This window comes from Anoplopoma fimbria, chromosome 15 (assembly GCF_027596085.1).
Source record: "Anoplopoma fimbria isolate UVic2021 breed Golden Eagle Sablefish chromosome 15, Afim_UVic_2022, whole genome shotgun sequence".
Classification (NCBI taxonomy): Eukaryota; Metazoa; Chordata; class Actinopteri; order Perciformes; family Anoplopomatidae; genus Anoplopoma; species Anoplopoma fimbria.
In genome coordinates, this window is record NC_072463.1 from 23,652,188 (window position 1) to 23,675,357 (window position 23,170).

At 40.5% G+C, this 23,170-nt stretch overlaps 1 protein-coding gene across 1 annotated transcript in view; it reads right to left on the bottom strand.

The window, feature by feature from the left end:
• Positions 1 to 551: 551 nt before the first annotated feature.
• The window catches only part of asap3 (ArfGAP with SH3 domain, ankyrin repeat and PH domain 3), a 23,812-nt gene continuing 1,193 nt past the window's right edge, over positions 552 to 23,170 (bottom strand). The window contains exons 2-26 of the mRNA XM_054614064.1: positions 20,677 to 20,749; positions 18,066 to 18,211; positions 16,259 to 16,333; positions 15,226 to 15,275; positions 14,564 to 14,687; positions 13,070 to 13,155; positions 12,633 to 12,708; positions 11,492 to 11,578; positions 11,124 to 11,233; positions 10,243 to 10,312; positions 10,040 to 10,127; positions 9,655 to 9,703; positions 8,788 to 8,954; positions 8,483 to 8,616; positions 8,258 to 8,349; positions 7,962 to 8,142; positions 6,834 to 6,919; positions 6,590 to 6,705; positions 6,433 to 6,500; positions 5,422 to 5,529; positions 4,950 to 5,142; positions 4,317 to 4,596; positions 3,852 to 4,062; positions 3,534 to 3,665; positions 552 to 3,113 (exon numbers count right to left, since the gene is read on the bottom strand). Of these exons, the coding sequence (XP_054470039.1) occupies positions 3,039 to 3,113; positions 3,534 to 3,665; positions 3,852 to 4,062; positions 4,317 to 4,596; positions 4,950 to 5,142; positions 5,422 to 5,529; positions 6,433 to 6,500; positions 6,590 to 6,705; positions 6,834 to 6,919; positions 7,962 to 8,142; positions 8,258 to 8,349; positions 8,483 to 8,616; positions 8,788 to 8,954; positions 9,655 to 9,703; positions 10,040 to 10,127; positions 10,243 to 10,312; positions 11,124 to 11,233; positions 11,492 to 11,578; positions 12,633 to 12,708; positions 13,070 to 13,155; positions 14,564 to 14,687; positions 15,226 to 15,275; positions 16,259 to 16,333; positions 18,066 to 18,211; positions 20,677 to 20,749 (2,877 nt within the window). The 3' untranslated portion in view covers positions 552 to 3,038. The remainder of the gene's footprint in view (positions 3,114 to 3,533; positions 3,666 to 3,851; positions 4,063 to 4,316; positions 4,597 to 4,949; positions 5,143 to 5,421; positions 5,530 to 6,432; positions 6,501 to 6,589; positions 6,706 to 6,833; positions 6,920 to 7,961; positions 8,143 to 8,257; positions 8,350 to 8,482; positions 8,617 to 8,787; positions 8,955 to 9,654; positions 9,704 to 10,039; positions 10,128 to 10,242; positions 10,313 to 11,123; positions 11,234 to 11,491; positions 11,579 to 12,632; positions 12,709 to 13,069; positions 13,156 to 14,563; positions 14,688 to 15,225; positions 15,276 to 16,258; positions 16,334 to 18,065; positions 18,212 to 20,676; positions 20,750 to 23,170) is intronic.

Sequence of the window (23,170 nt, forward strand, 5' to 3'; positions counted from 1 at the left end):
ATAGCTGGTCGAAGAAAGTCATGAAAGAAGTCATACTATTGCATGTCGAAATAAGTCAGAAAAAAGTCATAAAATGTCATACTATTGCATGTCGAAAAAATTCACGAAAAAAGTTATAATACATAATGTGGAATAAAGTCACAGTATTGCATGTCGAAAAAAGTAATGAAAAAAGTCATAGTATAGTATACGAAAAAAAAAAAGTCAAGAAAAAAGTCATAATTGTCACATGAAAAAGTATTGTATGTGTGTGTATATGTATGAAAAGTCATGGCATAGTATTAAAATGTAGGGAAGGCTCTTAAATGGTATTAGATTTAACTTCCTGCATATAACCTGCTTGCAGAGAAAATGCTAATAATGGATATATTATTATTATATTCCACAGTACGTACATTGTTAAATTATATTTGTGTAGTGTAGGTGTGCATGAATAAACATTAAGAGATGAGAGCATTCGTGAATTAATACATGTATATTACAGAATGTTTGAGAAGTAACATTTTACTTAAAGTCTTTATTGTATATATATACATACACACAGGCAGGCCTAATGGAGAATTAAGTGTGTGTGTTTGCATGGGATACTCGGTTGTCAGAGCAGAATAAGCCGTGGCATTATTATCCTGGCTGTTAGTGAGGTGACCGGTTATGTAAGTGACAGGTTGGAATTTCATCATCCTGGCTCTGGTTCCGAGGATCAGAACTGAACATCCGGATGGAGAACAAATGAGGCTGGAAGGACATGAGTGTGCAAAACGACCACTAAAAACCTCTCACAATGAGTTTTATGCAGATTTATACACATTCCTAGGAAGTAGGTTTTACATGTGCGTTCATCCCTTATTAATTTAAGCGATGTGTCCCTGTGTTGAGGATTAAGGGTTCAGTACCTTTTGGTCCGTAGTTATGCTCAAATTTTAAGCCAGCCACAATACATAAGATCATTTCACTCATAACAGACACAGAAAAATATCACTTAGTTCACACTTTAAAAGACTGTATGGCACTTTTATTACACGTTTTATGTGTAGAACATGAATTAATTTACATTCCTACTGACAGTTCTTTAATGCGTTCATGGACTGCTTTGCATTTATCTGATAACACACCTGTCTTCTGATTTGTTTGCTTAATACATTAACACTATAACAAGGCAATAAAGGCAGAAAGCGTGACAGGGGGAACAGACTTTTTTGTTTAAAGGACTAGTGTTTAGCATCTTTTGGCATTTAGCGCTGAGGTGCCAGGCGCTTCTCCTGTGTGCCGAGCATGTTGGTGGCCAGCGCGAAAAACACAAATGGCCCTTTCTAGAGCCAGTGTTTGGTTTTGCTGTTCTTGGACTACTGAAGAAACATGGCAACTGGCTCCGTGAAGAGGACCTGCTCCGTATGTAGATATAGATATATAGATATTAACGCCTAGACTCATTCTAAGGTAACAAAAAAACTAATTCTATTTTTCAAGTGTTAACATACTAAAGAAAACATAATTAATAGTATATTCCATTTCTGCCAATAGAACGCCTTAAATGATATACACTGTACCTTTACACTCAAGACTGATTGAAAATAACACCTGCTTCATGTCCACCTTAACTCATCACTGTCAGTGTTTTTCAGTCCGTGTGTCAGGATCCTTTTCTGAACAGAGGATTAAACTGTCTATTCCCTTCTTTTTTTTCCTCTCTGAGAGTCATTAAGACAACTAATGAAACAGAACAGAGGACACATGACATTGGATAAGAGGACATCAAATTAACAACATTGAATAACACTATCTGTAATAATACAATCCTTTATAATGCATAACAGCTGAGAACACAGGTGATATATACTGTACATCAGTGGACATTTTTATACAAGTTTGTACAACAAATCATATGTAATAGCAGTGAAATGTGTTACATTTGTAACGACTATAAAGAGTGGAGCAGCTTAACCTCTCCCCCAGCTCTCCATTCTTCCTAAACAGTTCCTAAATCTTGGAGCTACTCTTTGTGTAATGTAAGTGCAAGTGTGCTTGTGTCTTGTATATCTTATGTGATGTCCACAGTAAGTGTGTGTGTGTGAACAAATTACTGCAGTGGGGTGCTGTTGCTGAAAAGCTCTCTTTAAGTGCCATTTCTGCAGAGTCTTTCTTTTTTTTTAAACACACTGTGGTTATTCCAGGTTCTCCTGAGACTGATGCCTGGAGCCAGAAGAAACTGGATCCTCCACTCTCCTTGCAGGCAGTGAGCTGTGCCCAGAGTAAAGATGGCTGGGCTAAAGTTTCAGATCTCTGCCCAGGCGCCTGCCATTTTGTTGGAGACAGACCGGCAGGCACAGAGTCCCAGGGCAGGCTGCAACAGACGCTGGGCAGGTTGAAGCCTCAAATCCAAGTCTACAAGTAAACTATGATTTAATAGACAGCTCTCTAACTATTTACATTAACAACGCTGCCAACTCTTCAGAAGATTTCTTCTATACGAGTTTAAAGTGCCTAAAGGGTTTTGCCCGGCAGGTAAGTTTGGCCTCAAGTTACAAATCCTAGATCAGTATAGACAACTTAAACATCTGCAATAAAATGTATAATTAATAGTAAAATCACATAGTAGAGCAGTTTTTCTACACCAACCACATATGCCTTCGTACCTATTAATAGTGATTCATGGTTTTAGACAACTGCAGTTAAAAAGACAATAATAGGCCAACAAGAGGATGGTATTGAGGATGGTATTCTTCTTAGAATGAGAGGTTATATGGGTCTGAAAGCCTTCGGTTCCCTTGTTGGTTTCCAGAATGAGTATATGTTAAAAAGTAAAAAATCCTAAAACAGTGCCATTTATCCCGAGGTGTCTTGTGGCTCGTAAATCCTCATGTGGAAATATTCTCAGGCTGCTCAAACCCTCTGGTTTGAGATGGATCCAGGAGATAAACAATGTCTTCTCCTGTAGGTAAGTCCACTGTGTGATGACGATAAGTTTCCTGTAAGCATCCCAGGCTGGTTCAGTTTCTCTGTTATGTTACCAAACAGTAGGTTCATATTTCCCTGTCCCTTCAGTCTGTCAATTTGTGTACATAGTTGACAGGAAACGTCCCACTCCTGGATGGCTCCCCCTCTATGTGACCAACCTGTTAGGATGTAGATAAATAAAATACTTTATTAATCCCAGTGGGACATTTTCCTGTTACAGAAGCTTAATGCAAAAGAAGGACAAAGATAATGAGCTAAACGAACTATACAATACATATCAATTAATGAGAAAAATAACCTACACCGTACTTAGCAATATGCAATACTAAGCATTAAATATTGAACTACTCAAACATGTAAATACGTACATTGAAAAATCTCCCACTGATTGATGAGTATATTGTAGTTGTAGTGCAGTTATGGATTATATAATTCAACAAAAGAATAATGTAATATTTATGAAATGAAAACATATGAATAGTCCATGAAATATATTTTACTTCCTGTTAAATCTTTCGCACTGCAGGCAATATGGACAAGTCCCCTTGGTAAAATCAACAAGTTGTAGTTTCACTTACCCACCAGTGGGGGTCATTAGTGGCTGTGACCACAATGATCTCATCTTTGAAAAAGGCAAGCTGCTCTAAACTGACTGCTCTGCAGTCCACTAAAGCCTTGACACGCTTCTGATGTGGCCTGCTGCCAGAAACCTGAAGGAGACATGTAATATTTTTTCCAGTGTACCACCAGCAAATTTATATTGACTGTGAATTCTCACATGCTTTTTTTCTGATATTCCAGAGGGAAAAAAGTCTGGTGGGATTTAAGATTGTGACATGAAGGACTTGACCTACAGGCTGAATGTTACTAGGAAGAGGCTTCTATGAGATCTTTACCATAGCATTCCTGCGGGGTCGTGGGACACAAGTCACTTGAGGTGAGGATGGCGGTGCTGGTGCAGGAGCTGGGGTGAGACCTGGACTGTTCCCCACTAAGCTGCAGTACAGCTCTTCCTGGCTGCCCACACAATTTGGTGACAGCACTCCACACTTCCCTTGGCTGCCTCCTCCACTGCTGGTCCGACGATACGATGTGGTCTTCTCTGAACTGGAGGACGTAGAAGTCATGAAATATGTGTGATCAAACAAGGCCTCTGTCATATAGAGTTGCTTTTAAACATGTCAAAACAAAGGACAGCTGGATAATCGTATTAATCTCTGTAGTAGTAAAGATTGGCGATAGGAAATGGTGATATTTCAGTTTTTGTTATTAGACATAGCATCAAATTTCTGTGGCATTCTTTACACAACCCTATCGTGTGGACAGAAGTGGGTTATCACAGTCTAGCGGTGCTGTCTCACCTGACAGGCCCTATGTGACTGTGAGAGGATGTTGGCGTGACACTGCTTTGAGCACCCGGTTGGCCATCCAAGCTCTGCCTGTGTCCCTTGACCAGAGTTCCCTGTCCGTGGGGAGACCTTGGTGGTCTCGCCCCTTGGCCTTGGTTTTCTGTGTTGGGAGAAGGGGGCCTATGTCTCGCCTGTGCCTGGGGACTGGAGGATTGGGAGGCTGGGTTAGAGGAACGTCGTGGTATGGGGTGGCCTTCCTGTGTCGTTACTGAAATCTGGGGGTCCGAGCGACCTGTGGAGGGGGAAGATAATGTTGAGAATTTGAACAAGCACGACACTGTAGAGCATATGCGTTTATAAAAACAACATCCATTTAATTAAAGTTGTTTATTCAGTAAAAAACAAATGACCTAAAATTAAAACTTAATAGGTGTTGAACCTGTTTCATGCATTGGTTCAAGAAGCATGTTCTGTCATGTAGGCAGGATTATAATGGAACATTTACAATCATAGAAAAAGGTTTTAACAAACCATCATTGATTTTTGACAGTTTTGAAAGCAGTGCATGTTATTCCAAACCAAATCTTATTGATTGGCATTTTTATAATGCAAATAAGCCATGTACTGTACACTACAGTAGCTCACCTCTCTGGATAGATTTAGCTGGCAGTGGTGGAGGCATTAATATTCCAGAGGGGGCGCTGTTGGCTGGAGGATTTCTGTATAGAAAGTCTAGATTTTCATATGTCTGACAAGGCCTGCTTCCAGCATTACTATTGGCACCATTACCCATGCTCCAGCGGGCAAAGGAAGAGCGGCTTTTGGGTAGTGGGCTCACCTGGAAGAAAGTGGAAAGGAGCACAAGTTAATTTGTAGTTTCACTTTAACTTTCTTTGTTTGATTTATTTGTATTGCCTTTTACTTGTTAGTAGAAAACCCCTATAATGTTTTTCCCCAAAAAGGCTATAAAAGGCTTTTTTGGCGTCAAAGAGTCAAAGCCAGTAATGAGTGGCTGTGGCTGTGTGTGTGTGTGTGTGTGTGTGTGTGTGTGTGTGTGTGTGTGTGTGTGTGTGTGTGTGTGTGTGTGTGTGTGTGTGTGTGTGTGTGTGTTATTTACCCTCTCATCAAGGTCATCCTCGCTGTCATAAAACTCCTGAGACTGTGTCTCCCACATGAACTCCACGTGGATCTGAGAGTTAAACTTCCCACTCTGGGCCAGCTCCAACTGAAACACACACACAAGCACAAACACTCAATACTCTTGTCCACACATTATCACGTATCAAGCAATACACACATACCAAATAAGCTACATTTCTACCGCTTTGCTGGAGTATCTCCACTTCTTTGCTGCTCTGGGGTTTTAGTTATAGATAAGTAAAAAAAAAAATAAGCTGTTCAATGAAAAAATAAAAAATGCACAGTTACAATATAATATATGTCAACACAAAACAACCTTCTGCAATTTGGGAAAACATATTGACAGAAAACGACCTCCTGACTGGCAATGAGCAGTCATATCAGTGTGACCTTAGGTTCAACAGATTTGTCAAAAAATGACAAACAATTACAAAAAAGCAAAGCAGGTTAAATGAAATAACTGAAAAGAAAAGACCTGGGGCCAGAGCCAGCCCACACCTCTTTGCATATTTGATATAAAAAAAAAGATCTCAATGTAAAATTATATTAATTCAGCCAATAAGTAAACAGGTTAAAGTTCAAAGCTGCTTATTTGTGTAACCTTTTTCAATCTCTCCACAGCTTGTAAAAGAAGGTGCATAATCAAACAGGATATTACACAAGGCAGGTCTGATTCAGTAGGGCAGAAGGCCGGTAAGAAAATAAAAACAGTTTATGAATGATACACACTGGGACCTGATGAGGATAAGATTCCTCGTCCTGGGAGTGAGTCCTTAGCATAGCTCTGCTGCACGGGGAGTTATTTCAAGGTAATATTTCCAGCTGTGGAAGTTGTCTTGTTTTGTTTCTGGCATTGGCTTTCTGGTAGACATTTTAACGTTGCAACTTGATTCCTCAGTTGAATTCACCTCCTAACTGTGTGTGTTCTTAGACATTATGAAATAAAGCCTAAAGCTGATTAAAAAAAATAGAGAAGGTGGGGTCTCACCAGCTCGACACACTGTGCATGCTGCAGCCTCCGTGCAATATCAAGGGCTGTTTCTCCTGCGGAGTTCACTATAGGTGATTTAAAAGAAGAAAATGCTTTAGGCATTTATTGATTACAATAGTTAAAAAAAGGGAGTAAACAGAGTAGAAAAAGTTACCTGTGTGTAGGGCTGCCTTTGCTTTGAGCAGTAATTTGAGAGACTCTGGCTTATGATGCAGGACGCTGTAGTGAAGAGCCGTGTTTCCTTCTGTTGTTCTCTTCTCCAGACAGTTGCTGTACAGTGAACATACAGTATAGGCAGATGGTGTTAATTGCCACTAATATACAATACTGATAAAGCACTTAATCTGTTTCATGCAAAGGAGATATAAATAATTTGTGACTATTTGTCAGTGTCTGACCTATTCTGGCACAGGAAATCCACCAGTGCCAGAGAGCTTCTTTCCTCCAGACGCACCGCAAGATGAAGAGCTGTCTCTTTGATCCCCTTAAACAGAAAGAGAAAGAGCATGAATGAGGCCAAATTGTTGACCCTCAGAAAAGGTTGTCCATCTGTAAAAAAACATTTCCCTATATTGACTCATTCAGTCAGTCCACCAAGTGGCTGCATTTTGTTTCTGACAATCGAGTCTAAAGATATGCAACTAGATTACCAGAGAAGATAATGTCTGAGTCTGACTGTGACACAAACAACTAATTTGTGTTTGTGTGTTAAAAAGTGAAAACATGCCTAAGCACTATCTGTTTATGTGAAGTGCAAAAGCAGGGGCAGGAGAGGAAGAAAAGCGCTGCGTAATTCAATGAGCTCGTCTCGCTTGTTCTCAAGAGACGTGAGCTTTGACCTTAAAGCTGAAATAATAAACGAGGGCCAACCAAAACAAACAAACACACACACACACACACACACACACACACACACACACATATACGCACACAGTGGAGTCAGCAGTGTTACAGACAGCTTATGCTGAGCAGGAAGTGTATGACAGGCAGGGTGGAACAGGATTAAAGACAAGAAGACGAGGCGTTAAGGAGAGACAGCAGAGGTGGGGAAAACAAGATGAGTGGATGAGGAGAGAAAAAAGGGAGATTGAATTAGAGGCCAGAAGAGATGGGAGGGCCTCTGGTTTACCCACCCACATTGACAGGGCACACAAGAGAAGACAATTTACACATAGTTAACATACTTAAACTATCCACACACTTCCTGAATTCTGTATGTTGTGGCATTTTTTAATACTTGTAGGATTCGATTTTATTTTAAACCATTTCCGTCACAGTCCTAAAATGACATCAACATGTTAGAAACTTTGTGAAACATTGCACTAATGTATGTGGAGCTGTAAACAAGCCCGGTGGGCGGCCATGTCAGGATGCAGCGGCCAATCATCCGAAACGCATGACATCTGTGGGAGTTTAAATTTGTCAGGAGATTGTATGGATTTACTACACACATCCAACCCTAAAAAGGACACATTGGGAAGAAATGCTGGTTTGGAAATCCACTTGTGGCTGTAAATTATCCTCACCTGTCCATCGGGCAGTGTGAGTGGTTTGGAAACGTCTGCTCCCTCAGCGTAGAGCTGTAGCAGAGAAGTGAGGTCACGACTCCTCACAGCATCATACAGCCGGCCAGGGTCTGCTTCTTCTCTACGCAGGACATACCGGCGCTCAGCGTACTTGGCCACGATGTACTCCTTTCTGGCATTCCTAGTTGTTAAATTAACACATTTTAATAAAAAATACAATAAATATAGATCACCAAATTGTATTTTATTCGTTTTGAACAATCAGATTGTTAGTTCAACAGAAATCGGGGACTCACATGTCACTTTGTGGCAATGGTTTGACAGAGTCATTTGGAAGGCCCGCCTCCATGATGTCATTGAATCTGGTGTTGCCAATACTGACAGCCAACTGAAGTGACACACAAAGCATTTCAATGAAAGGCAGATGTTATTATGAAGTATAATTAGTAAATCCTGACAATACAAAATAGATTGTGTCTGTTTTTGTGTGAGTTGTTTTTTTCCATGGATGTATTTAGTACCAGAAGCTCAGAGGTGCTCAGTAGGTCCAGGGTGAGTGACTGGATCCTGGAGTAGTGGACACCCAGCTCTCTGTGGATGCCAGAGCACTCTATACAGGTCAGGATGCCCAAATTTGTCGACAGCCATGTTGGATCTGAGATACACAGAGACAAAGAAGTCAAGAGACTGTGAAACCCATTAACACTCTTAAAACATAGCTTTAATTGATAAATGTTGTTTACGAATATTGCCATGCTCATAAAATAAATCAGACTGGTTAGTTATTTGATTCTACAATGACCATCAACAACAATGACTGTCTGACCTGGCGCTCCACAATCAGTGCAGGCCTCGTTGCCAGGCATGTGCCGAAGCTCGGCGATGATGCCTCGGGAGAGTTCCTGGAGGCCGCTGTCCTGGAGGTGGAGCTGGTCGCCTACCAATGCTGTGTTCAGGGCCTCCTCCTTGCTGTTCTGCAGCACTGACACCCATCTTAAGTGCAGGGGCAGAGACATACAGAAAACAATAAGTCAATAAAATAGTTTTAAAGACAGAGTTTGTGTCGCCAAGTGAAAACAAAGGATTGATCATTTCAGACTTCAAAAGAAGATCAAAAGTAGTCCCCCATGTGTTTTGGATTTACATTTTTTTGCTCAGCTGTATAGTGATAATTCATCATCACTCTCACTTTCTCAGTTTCATGAGTCCTCTACCACCCGGACTCATACTGAACCTCACGTTCTTTCTGAAGCTCAAGTTCTTAATTTTCCCTTCAAACCATTTCCATCTCCCTCCGTCTCTTAACTCGCACATCACAGCACATCAAAGAATCTGCCCGGAGGCCCACACACAAGGGAAGGGTAAGGGACACACCCCCTGTACTCCTCTCAATCCCAAGTCCCACCTAAAAACCAGCTGGGCCAGGGGGCTCCTAGAGGACAGCGTTTTCTTTCTGCATTGTTTAGTTGTTCTTCACGGCATACATCATCAGACTAAATACTCCTCTGTTTTATTACACATCTTTATCTTTCTGTTTTATCATCTTCTGCATTCACTTCAAGTGCTTATTTCCCATGAGGACAGGAGCTCAAATAAAGGTGCATGACATGTAACAACTTGCTTAGACTAAGAGAAAACACAAGAGGTAAGAAAGTGAATTACACTAGCAGGTTACAGTAGGTTCAACACTTACATCATACATTCCTGCTCGTCTTCTGCCTGGAAACGGTACGTCCGATTATCTATGGAGGAGGAGATAGAGAAAGTTGTCGGATGTTGTCAGTGGATCATGAGAAAATAAATGAATCAACAGAAGATGGAGTGAAGAGGGTTTAGAAATAAAAATGGCATAAAACATGTACACAATCACCCGTCAATCACGTCACAAAAGTAGATTCATTTTAACATAATCTTTGGCATACATCCCATATAAAATGTGTCTGATCCCAGTTTCTCTTAATGTGGGGACTAAATAGGCAAGGTTCCACACAGCTGCACTGCACATGACTCTTTAAAGTCTCTAATGATAATATATGGAGGGTAAAGTGTTACGGGTCAAAAGTTAGGAATGAACCTACGAGTGACCAGGTCAAAGGTCCTCCTGTCCTCCAGGTTCGGTCGCACCTGACAGGTCAGTAGGTTCAACTTGGCTGGCGGTCGATTGATCTGGATATAGACACAGACGCTAATGTGAGCATGTACTGGAATATTGGACCGATTTCAAATGACACTTTGATCTGAATCTGAATGCTTGGTGGCAGCTTAGCCCATGTGTCCTCACCGTACTGTGGGAAATTGTCAGGCAGCCAAATTTCACTCCACACTTTCTCTTCTGCCAAACCTTCCTGATCCTGCAGGACGACATGCCAAAGGGAAGAAAAGAAATGGAGGTAAAATATACTGATTTTATACACAAACTATTGACTAACATCATCAACATGAATGATTTCTGTGCAGTACAATAAGTGATAAAAGTGTTAACATGTACCCCAGAATTGCGTAATGGTGATCTCCACACTGTGCTGGCCAAGCCAACTCCTGTTTACAGCACTTCACTCTTGTTTTTATTATTTTGATTGAATCAGTTAAAATGGCTGAGAAAGTTTGCAGCTCTGGTTTGTGTCAGTGGCCTGAAGAGAGTTTGCTCTCCCTCGTCTCCCATTCACCCTACTGAACCACATCCCCTCTCCTTATCCTACTGTAATCAAGCTCTGTGTGCATGACGCAAAAGCTGGATCCGTTCAGTTGGCGAGTCTGCCAATAAGTTCCACAGGAGGGGCCCCTGCTAGAATCTTTATCTCACAATAATGAGGACCAGGTGTGGGAGACAAAGTCTGGATATCCTTTTTCTCTCTCCATGCCTTACTTTCATGCTTTCTCTTCACACAGCTCTGATCACTACTGCCCTGGACAGCAAAGCTTATCACTTTGAAAACATTATAATTTGTTTGAATATGAAGATGAAAGTAAACCTGGAAGTTTTGCAGTATCAACAATTATTATGTTATTGAGCTAAGACTCATAAAATAACATAAGGTTTTACAGCACTTTCTGATGATCTTGTATTATTGGCTTCCATGTGTTTTCAATTTTAATACAGTACGTGTATTATAACTGGTTCGGACCTGACATTTTGACAATGTGACTAATGCTTTTACACACCCATCACTCTTCTTGAGCAGGAAGCCGGATTTCTCTGTTCCATACTTCTTGTTACCCTGTGGTTGGTGGATGCTATACCCATTGCCAGAGTTCTTCCTGTTCAGATATTCCTAGGATACAAAAAGGGATTTAGGACTTTACTTCAAAAGCTTGGGGCCAGCTCCAATTCAATTCAATTTTAAACAATTGTGGCAAGACAAAGTAATCCGATGGCATCAACTAGCAATTAAAGCCGTCTGTCGCTGGACATTTTAGAGCCCACTTTCTGTTTATATGGTAAAATAGTACAACTGAAGATATTGAATCTTCAAATTGAAGGTTCTTTACATATAATGCGTATAGCAAAGAAACATTATAAATAAGCATACCTCTTTCCCTTCCACTTGCAGAAGTAATCTGAGAGAATCCCTCAACTGAGTGAGTTGTTTTACCTCCTCGTCCTGGTCCAGACGCACCTAAAAACACACACCATGAAAGTCAGTTTATTCAATTGCAGTAATAAAATAAAATAATTTAATTGGAAGAACAACATGTTTTGTGTTCAGCCATGTTCATTGAATCATATCCAGTGTTTTTGTTTTTTTTTGTTCCAAGAATTGGGTGTGGAATGACATCAGAGCTTTGTGTAATGGCCTAAATAATGCAGAACAGAGCTCAGTACCGGGGTGTGTCGTCCTAGGAGGTTGTGCATTTTGTATTAAAGCAGCAGCAGAGTGACTAGTGTACATAAGTCTGTTTAACTGAAATATTTCAGCATTTTTCCAGGGAGCCATAACACAGATTCTGTCTGAATTTCCTTCTAAAGGCTGAGGTCTGGCATGTCTGAGCGGGTTTCTGTTTAGCCTTTGCAGAACCAGAAAAACCTCTAACGTTCTTAGTGTCACAGTTAACAGTCTGTTTCCAGGGCTCTATCCAGAAAAGGGACTGGAAACCACCCGGAGTGGTTGGAGAAATAGGTGTGCACCAGGGAAGGAATGAAAATAAGGGATGCTTTCTGTTTCATCTTTTGGAAATAGGGGGAAGCATTTCTGGAAAAAGGCTGCTATAAGAGTCTCTGCCTGTGGGTTTAGCTGGGGGGGGTTCAGAGGAGGGGGGAGAGACTGAGGCTTTGGCTGTTTTGAGAGAGCAACAGAGAAAAGGGCTCTTGGAGGTACTAAAAGACATTGTGATTTACAATGAGAGCTTTAATGCCTTCTTAAACCCAGTTTTACCTACTGTGACTGAAGACGTCTGACAAATTAAGAAAACAAGTAAAGTGTGAGGGAGGATTGAGGGTATGATGACATCAATATATACAGTAGGTGCATGTTTTGGGAAATTGTAAAACATCAGTTTGAACCAGTCAGGGAAAAAGCATTTACCACAGACCCTAACCTCTGACCTTCTAATCATGACGCATTTTCTTCTGAAACCAGAACAAAACTGGACAATAACAACACTGTTTGCAGATACTAAATGACTAACACACTGGTTGATATAATGCAGGTAGATGTCACTCGGTGTATTTACCGTGTGAACAGAAGCAGCAAGCTTCTCGATAAAGGGAGCGAGATTCTCTGCAGCTTTCAGCCCATCCTGAAAGAAACTGAGAACAGAGAAAGAACAAATGCTGAGTCATGATGGTACTCCAGTTTAAACATCCTTGTGCAGACCAACCAAAACATCACAAGCTAAAGCTGCATAAGCAACTCCATTCCCACATAAAACTCTTGGTATGATTGAAATAGGTTGATGCTTTACAAAAGTAATAATAGCTTGTAAAATAAAATGAATGAACCTCAACTTTTAAGCAAAGTCTCTCACTGAAACCCTGGGGTAGAAATCAAAACCATATGATTTTTTTGGGCCAGAAAAAAGTCCCAAAAGTATTTCTGGTTCTTATTTAACATGTAGAACAAAATGGCCACAAGGTAAAAATAGTTAAGGTGACATCAGCTGAGACTGACCTGAGCTGGGCCTGGAAATATTTGATGAGGCTCTGGAGAAGATCAGGGCCCTGACGCACCTTGAGCTCCTGGATCTTCAAAAGATACTGAAAGCATAAACAAAGATTGTTAAAAACCAGTCCAGGAATGGCAGCTCTCCATGGAGAGGCCAGATGGATTCGTGGAAACATGAAGTTGAGCCTATGGCACACTAATGAAAGGATTGCAATATTTATATAATAGCAGAATTACAAACTGGGTCTCTGTGGCGACATTCTCTGTTGATGCTGTATTAGGTTACTGCCTATGCAAACAGAACATTTCCTACTGCTGGAGCTTCACATTTAAAGCATTAAAAGCAATTAACTGGCAAGACAGCCATAGGTTTGAAATATTGCAGGGAGTGATGGAACAAGAACAAGCAGCCATAGTGAGCTGTTGGATGAACAGCTGCAGGCAACAGTCTGCACACCACCAACTTTTTAGCGAGGTAATCAACTACTTCCACTCTCGCTGTTTGCAGACTCATGCCATGTGCAGCATAAAATCAAATCAGGGCTTCTCACAGAATGATGGAAAAAAAAAAAAGAAAAAAAAAAAAAAGTAAATTATTGCCTGACTTCTCTATTAAAACGAAAATAGTTTGTTTTGCTGCCCCCAGTATTCTGGGTCCTATAGTATTAAACAGCATTTGCAGTTTTTACCAGTAAACATTTGGTGTTTCGCCAAATCAACAAGCATTGAAATCTTAATTGCTACTAGACTACACATCTTTAATATCCTGTTTTGAGCATGTTTTAAATATGTAGCTCCTTACTTTATAGGACACATCTATACATTGTTCATGTTGATGCTGAATAACACAGACACATAGTGTAGGCTTTATTGTGAATAATTTCCACCCTGCACACAACCTCTGTGTGGAGGGAATGACTACATTCTCTGCTCCATAAAACCAAAGTCTGAATCCATCTTTCTGTCCTTTGTATATTTCTGTGGGCTTGAGAGTGTCTTTATGTATGCAGTGTTAAAGAAGGGAGGACAAACAGACAGAGAGACGGAGGGTTGGAGGGTTTATAACAAGTGGAAATTCCATTTTCCCGGCCTCTCCTCTTTGTCTCAACAGCTGGTCTCTGTCAGGATTCGACCATTTTTTTTAGGGTTTTCTCCGGCCACATGTGCGCTAACACACTAAGTTGAGACTGTATGTAGCAGCACTGGCAGAGCATTACACAAGGGTGGATCATGGAGCATTTTCATCTGCCTTTGAACTGCCTTTTCTAATGTGTATAACCAAGCTCTTCTGAAACTCTGCTAGACGCAAACAGCTCATGTATGTCTTTCTAAAACATGATTTTTCCATCATAGAAATTAGTGGAGAAACGCAAAAGGGATCGACCCTGGCAATGAAGTCGATGGAAACCACAAAGCAGACCACCCATGTGAACTAAATCATCACTTCAGGTATGGGAAAGGTGTCTGGTTCTGGTATTTTGACTGGCACTAATCCCTCACCTCACACATTTGCAGCTGAAAGGTCCTTCTCTCTCTCTCCATGTCCTCCCCTCCATCCGATCCCTCCGTCTTGATCAGACCCAGCTGCCTGGTCTTCTCCTTCCTCTCCTTCTCTAGCTTCCCTCTGATGGGGGGAGGGAAGGATTAGGGGAAAAAAGCAAAAGTTAGAGAGAATCATTAATGTGCTTTTCTTTCTTTCTGTAATTATTAACCTTTCAAGCATTTTAAGTATTTTATCCCCTCTCAATCATTCACTTGCCCCATAGAGAGAGGTTAGAGGAAGTTGGATGAAGGGAAATAAAGGGAGAGGGGAATTCTCCTTACAACATTATAGAACACTTCACACCACTGTACACCATCAGAATGAGATCAAATAATGCCTGCAAAGAGCAATGCCGCAGTTTTATTTTACAGCAATGTAATGGAGAAAGGCCATGGGGAATGAACTATTATCATATTAACCTCTGCTGTTAATGCTGTTAAATACTAGCAAGAACTGGAAATGTGCCACGTGATCCTCCTAAGGCAAAAACATCTGTCCGAGGGTTCAATTTATTTTCTCTCATGAGGCAATTAGGCTTAAAGATGAAGAAGAGGACTATAATCACACAACATGTGACCATATGAATGTGAGGTAACAAATTAAGTATATTGTTAATTACATTTTTATGTCATAGTCCTTCCAACTCTTCTCCATGTGCTTCTTGAGCTCCTGTATAGAAGAGAAGAGCGTTTAGATTGTACAGTTAATAGTCAACATACATTCAGGTGAACTGGTTATTGTCTGCGTAGATCTGAATAGAGCCAGACAGGTCATGCACCGAGACGTGATTACTCACATCATGCTAAGTAGTCGGCTATCTGGCTGAACAAGATTTCAGTAGCACTTGGCCTTCCTACAGTTATAGTGAAGCAATGTTCAGCTGTCGAATCAGCTGTTTCAAAGACAGGGCAGCGACGGGAGCTTACAGAAGCATTAGCCTGTTATTACTCACTAGTCCGTCGGCGAGGCAAGTCAAAAAGACAAATACTGAGCAAGACAGATTGGTTCAGTATTGGAACATAGCTCAGTCTCACTCAATGATCTGCATAAACAGCCTCATCTTATCCAATATCTTAGTTGGCTCAGCTGCATCTACGACACAGACAGACAGGATTACCTGGTTTATGAGGAAATCCACCCTAAAACTGTTCCTTCATCCACTGTAGAGCTCGACAATACCTTGATTTAATATCAATTCAATTAAAGACCAGATGTGGTTATTTTGCCAGAATTCTGGAATCTGCCTCCAATGTCTAATTTACAGATTAATAATATAAATTGTTTCAAGAATTGGGCTGTAACTGAGTGAATGGAAAGTAGACTACTTGGTTATCACATCCATAGCCGTTAGGAGTGTTTCTCAAAAAACACCTAAAAAGAATAACCTCCAAAATATTATAACATCAATTTTTTTTAAACATTTTGTTTTGTCAGTTTTGATTTATTGATCAGCCACAGGATATGTCTCTGCTGTTAAAAACTGTAAAATATCATAGAAGTGGGCAGTATTACATAAATATTATAGAAAAAGTGGAGGTGGATTTTCCCTTTAGCACACTGGTACTCTCACTTTTCTAACATAAGTATGTGTATATAGGTTTAGCCAGCAGTTTATTACTATTTAATACATTTATAATCAAATCTAGACTCACCAGTCTGCTGTCCCGGAGTTCTGACTTCAGCACATTTTCCAAAGGAAATGCCATGATGTTGTTGAGGTTTTGCACCTGAAACATTTAAAAAGCAAATGAGCAAATAATCCAAAAAATGTCCACATAATGTTACAGGTGGCTCTTATCTCTTCCAGTATTATCAAACACTCACATCTGCACACTGTATAACACACTTCTCCCTATGGACCCCCATTTCTGGGAATGAGTGTGTATAATTCAAAAACATGGTGAGTCAGTCGTTTTGAACTAGTGATTCATGAAGAAAAAACACTGGATGCTTATCAACACCATTAAGATTTCCGGGGGAAGCATGACGTAGTGACTTTTATTACTGTTTATGAACTGAACTGACTATTGTGGATCAGAGGAGAATGAATCACAAAACCGCCAGTATAACCCCTACAGGTTGCGCTTTACAGTAATACATATTTACCACAAAGCCCGATAGAAATACATCACATCTTACTGCACGCAGCATGGCAACATACATTCATCCATCATCTCCACAAGTATGCAGTTAACCACTTTAGGATCCTGTTGGATCAGCTGCACTCTGCTCTTAACATAAATAATGTCCAACCACTTCCGTGAGTTGACTGCAGAGCTGACCTTCATGTATTGACACAAAGGCCTGGTAAGATTGTTTTGGTTGGCATCCAAAAGTTGAGGTAACTAAAAGATAATACATGGAGTTCTGTCACAGGGGAATACCTACTCCCAAAGTGTCAACATTTTGAAAGATGACACAAAAAAACCAAAACGTGGGACATTGGGACAAGTAGGCCTGTTACAATAACTACTTTTGTTGGATCATATATTGCTCGAGAAATAATTGCAAAAAACGATATAATTGTCACTTTAAGAACATTTCATGCCTCTGATATATTGATAATATAATAGCATAAATATGCAAGTAAAAGAGCAATGAACTTTTAATTCTTAAAAATATTCAGACAGTGAAATGGGAATGTGCAAAAAAACATCTAATTATTCTAAATAAATAAAACATAAATTAATAAAAACACGCAGCCAAAACAATAAATAAAATGAACTCTCAGGTTTTGTTAACAATAACCATGTCTGTGAAATGTCATGTCTTATAATGGCATGGAAAAACCTGCAGCTTAATCTGGCATCACGTGGCTAAGATGTTGGTGACATTCTTATGTAAACAAACATACATGTAAACACACAAGCAATATCGAGTTCAGCAAAACTGAAGAAGGGCATGTCCATATATGGTATAATAAGTTGCTAATATCCATAAAGTGTACAATTAGTCGCAATCGCACATGCATGGCATTAAGGGTTACGCTCAGGTTGATTTTGAGGTACAACTCCTTAAATGACCCTCTGGTTAGTTTTTTGGACCCACTTCCTCTTCACATCTGTAAGACCCAGTCTCCCCTGTGAGGCCTTGATTGACACATTGGAGGGAGTGTGTTGACTCACACGTGGAGGTCTGGGATGAATTATCATCGCCATAGAAACTATCAGTGGGAGGGATCCGGGTGGCCCCAGTTTCTGGAGTCAAGAGTCGCGAGCATGCAGCTGTTGAAAATCCCTTTCCTTTTGCGGGTGCACAATTTCATATGTGGAGAGATTTGAGGTACTTTCAAATGCTGCCGTTTCAAATAAAACAACTATTTTTTTGTCTTTATTTCCATCCCTTCTCCCTCAGTCCTCTAGATTGTGCATGTGTGGTTGGAATTATCTAGTAAAGCTAATGGGAAGAAGCCTCTCCTTTCCCTTCCCCTTTTTCCTCTACACTCTTCTCTTTCCTCACCAGATTTTTGAAGAGGGCCGTGACCTCTCTGGTAAACACAGCCAGGTTTAGGAACCCTGTGGAGACTTCGTTGTTGTCCTGGGTCAGGTGGCTATTTCCCAGGTTCTCCAGCAACTCAACATACTGCTCCTTGTTGTCCACGTGGGCTGAAAATGAAACACACACACACATAAAGTGACTCAGACATCGACAGTTAAAGGTGACTCAGACTTAAGGGTTACATGTCGGGAAAATCTTAAGAAAGCAGATTGACTTGCTCTGCTGCAAAACAAGCATGTGGGATAAATTAGTGCTGGTTTCTACCCATCCTGGAGCTGGAGACAGGGAAACATATACGGACCCTTCTTTGTCTGGGGCTTATAGGTCACTTTCCCAAGGGTCATGACCTTATTGGGCTCTCAGTCAGTTTAATCTGTGTGGAAAAGGCCTGATGGAAAAGAATCTGAGCTTCAACTGGCACCACATTGGTTTACATTTCACTTAAAGAAGTTTTACCCTACAGCTATTTCAAAGCGAGGCTCGGATCTAGACATCAAATAAACACAAGTTACAATTCAAGCCCCATGGAAAACACCTGAGATGACTTTGGGAAACCCCAACATTAAAGCAAAAATGAAATCATTTATTTATCGTTAAGGATAACAATTTAAGGAAGTAGTTAAGACACATATGGCCCAGACATCTGCAGAAGTGTCCGAAGCAAACCAAACAGAGAAAAGCAGAAAAAAGCAGGAAGTATAATAGGTACTCTCTTCTGCTTAAGTTTCCACCTCAAGACAAATATAAAATGGTGGGAGACAGAGTGACACAGATGAGTTAACTAGTTAAAAAAACAAAAGTGAACTATTTTGTATGACCAAACAATTGTGAATTTAAGGAAAGCATGCAGACGCACTGCAGGATGGAAGAAACTAAATCAAGGGGAAGCAGAAAAACTGAGCCTTCATGGCTACAATAAAAAAAATAACAAACAACATCAAGCACCTATCAAACAACAAACCACTGAGTCACAGAGGAGCTGAGAGGATGATTTTACAGCTGACCTTTAGAAAAGACACCAGCAGAGCAACTCAACTCCTTGACTCCTCTGCCAGAACACACACAGTTTCGCAGGCCACAGCATCTTGGCAGAGAAGTAGTACTAAGCGGTTTATGGGAAGAGAAATCGAAAGAGGAGAAGATCTCACCATGTGTGCAGTGTGTTTTTGCATGTGTGACACAGTAACAGACCATCGGACTAGCGTGGGGGAGGAGCGGGCATATGTCCGTATGCGTGGTGAGTCAGACTGTCGATAAACATCGGGACTGATTAAGGGGTTCAATAACATAATGACAGAACACTGGGGCGGGGGGGGCTCCCATGGTCATATTACTGGAACTAGCCCATATGATTCTAGTTAGAAAGGAGAGTGAAAACGTATGTAGAATACAGATGGAGCACTTCTCTGCATCCACAATGTCACTGACGATCATATACGGTTGCTTAATTCTGTGCAGCTGGCTCTCTGACTCATTTTTTACTAAAAACTAAGAGTTGCAGCCCGAAAATGTGAAGCAGATTTGTAAGCGAGCACAGAAAAACAACTTAAGGATATGTTGAGCAGTTCCTCTGATTCTCCCGTGCATTTTTGAGGTGAACACTCACATCGTGTGCATGTTCACTTCTGATGCATCCACGGCAAGTTGTGGAGACGTTCCGTAGTGACACATACCCATTAACAAAACATTCACTTAGTGACCCAGCACATCTGTTAGTTCACTGTAGAGCACCTCGTTGTTGCTGAAACCACACATACCATTTGCTTTAACACACACACACACACACACACACACACACACACACACACACACACACACACACACACACACACACACACACACACACACACACACACACACACACACACACACACACACACACACACACACACACACACACACACACACACACACACTCTGTATGGATGTAAACACAATCACCCAAAATCCTACGCACTCTGGTCTCATAGCAAGGGGCCTCACTCATAAACAACCCTGCCCACATGATCTTCATGATGTCATCTCAAGTCTTGTACAATGATGTATGTGGAGGCTCCCCTATGCGCTAAACAGCTCATCCTGCCATAATAATGGCTGACCTTTATTTAAAAACTAGATGCCGAGTTGACATGGATTTTGTTACTCGTCAAATGTTATATTGTAGTAATGTATTTGCACACTTCAACTTACAAGATGGAAGTTTCGTTCTTGACCTGGTAAATAGTAGTTTGACAAAACAATCCCAACACAAGGTTTTTTGTGGAGCTTTCTTCTGTATCATCTGGTCCATGTGCTGATGGAAGCTTTTTAAAAGCTAGAAAATAGCCATTGAGTTAAAATAGTTTTTTTTAGTACCATTTCCAGGGTCAAGAATGATCTTTCAGGCATACATTTAAACCAACGTGGATTAGAAGATCTCAAAGTGCTGTGGATGAAATCACAACAGCTACTGAGCCAACTGAGCCAACACCAACAGTTGAAAGTTCTGGAAAAAGCTAGTAATTGAGCCTTGAGCTGAACTCGTAATGTATTTTGTGAATGAAACTATATTATGTGACTCATTGATACTTACAGAGTCCAGAATTGTGTATAGCTTTGATCATCTTCTTCATCTTCTGTAGAGTTGTGTGGTCCATCTCCAGAGACTGCAAGAAATGACAAGGAGACAAATATAGGTGTGAAAATGAATTAAAGAAATGGAGGTTTAAAATACGTTGTTAATGCTAATTGAATAACTGTACATGTATATGCTTTTGGCTAATCTGAATAATTTACTAACTGTAAGTTAAAGGAAGATACATAATGATGCAAAAATCCTGTAAATCCAATATTGCCATTATGCAGAAACGGTAGTCCTCATGATTTGAAACGAAGTACCTGAAATGGCCTAATGACACCCCCAGAGATATCAAAGTAATAAGTACATCAGTATTGCTGAATCCGACCACAATCAAGGTTTCCCTCTCCCCAACGTCCAGAGTAGAGGTTACAATATTTCATTGACGTAAAAATAAGAACTCAATAAGGCCGAATTGATGTTTGATTTGTGTTTGCTTTTCTGTTCTCAAGGTTTACATTAGGTGTGTGTTTGTGTGTGTTTATATTAGTTATGCTTAATTTTCCCACGGCCTGACTAAGGCGAACAGGTGAGTCAGCACTTGCCAGTAAAACCATCGTCTGTCTTGTCATGTACAACACTAAATGATATCAGCCTTTATTAAACTTTCCAGGTTGAAGCAATACTTTCTAACATTGAGACATGTGATACAAAAAAATGCATTCAGTTTGTTTTCATTGTAATTGGATAATTAGTCTCTTCCAAACCAATAAGGTTTGAAACTACATCCTATTTATTCTCCTTACACAGGCCACTTGTTTTACTCAGCTAGACATGCGGCACTCCACCTACATGCCACTAGAAATAGCTTTAATGAGCCAGTAATCTAGACTTAAAGAGACTCTGCCTCTGTTAGATGGTGTTGTTTGCATGCCCAAGTCCACTCCCTAAGTGTTAGTTCTGTAATTAAAAGGTGGTGTCTGTGTTGTATAATGAAACCTTGCAGCCAATGAATGGGAAAGTGATTTAGCAGAGACTGGAGAAGGGAATTGCTTGCTGATGCTGCTATGTTTCCTCTACTTGGTAAGTTGGTTGGCAGACGGGGGATAAACAGTGGAAACAAGCTGGTGCAGGTTAATAGAACAGGTTGTGTTTGTTGAATTTTGTGAAATAAATCAGTGCACACAAACACAACCCACCCCTCAGTCGAGACAGACAAAATGACACAATGAGCTCCACCCGTAAGTGTACTGATGTTGAGAAACTGCAATGCATTTTACAGAGTAGTTTTGTGCATATTTGGGAGGTTGTGATCACCTGCTCTCAGGGTGTGTGGAGACTACAGTCAGCAGTGCATGACTAACTGATATCTGATCCTTATTTACCACATTAACTAGTATGATGACATACTTAGCTGCAGGAAAACCTACAACAAACATGTTAAGCATGAGAGAAAACTGGAGACCTACTCCTAAGAAAAACATGGATGGAAATGACATAAAGTTAATTATAGCTTAAGTTATAGTAAATGAAACCATTCCTTATCCCGCCTTTCTCCCTTTATCATTGCCTCTAATCAGGAATAATAAGTAACAAGCAGCCAAGTGTGTGTTGGGCTAAATGGTGTCTCTGTCTCCATGCGCGCCGCCGTAACCACACACATGCCCACATTTTACCCTAGCCATTAATCAGGCTTGTCTCTGCTGAGAAGACTAAACATTATAACCATAGATCTATCTTTAAAGGGACAGTTGCGTTTACATCGTTACATCGTTTTGTGCGTCCGTCTGTCTGTCTGTGTGCACATGTGTAGGATTCCGACATGTCCCTCCCCAGAGCAGCTATTCCGGCTATGTTCTTTCCAGTATGCCATGCCCAATAATAAGGGTATTATCCCAAGATAAATAGAGCCGGCAGCTGAATAAAACTCTTTATAAAACCTGGACCTCTTTGCTCAGTTTCTAGCCAGGAGGAAGACCTCAATGGAGACCTTTCATCTCTCAAAACCGTTGACAAGAGTTATTTATTAACTGGATTCCTTCATCTAATATAAGTGGAATATCAGGATATCTGCACTATAGACTGAATAACTGCTGTCAAACAACTGCTGCGAAGGAAGGTATATCATCTTTACCCAAATGTTGTATATTTCATTTTAGAAAAAAGATACTCAAAAAATCCCCCAAAGTGATTCAAACTGATGTGAGCTCCAGCTGACACAGAGATTAATTTAGGGTTAGAGCAGAACATTGAACCACACTGTTATGTCACAAGGAAGGACAAACTTTTGTGCACACTTTGATTATTTCTTTTATGGCAGAGTTCACAGCGGACGGTCCATTTCCTCCTTTGACAGGGAATTTTGTGAGAGTACATTTCAAACAAACACAAACGCACACACACACACAGACCTCTAATAAGCCATGAGTACAAGTTTAAACAGACAAAATACTGAGACTGGCCTTCATAGACATGCTTTGAAGCACGCTTACACTCACAAAAACAATAC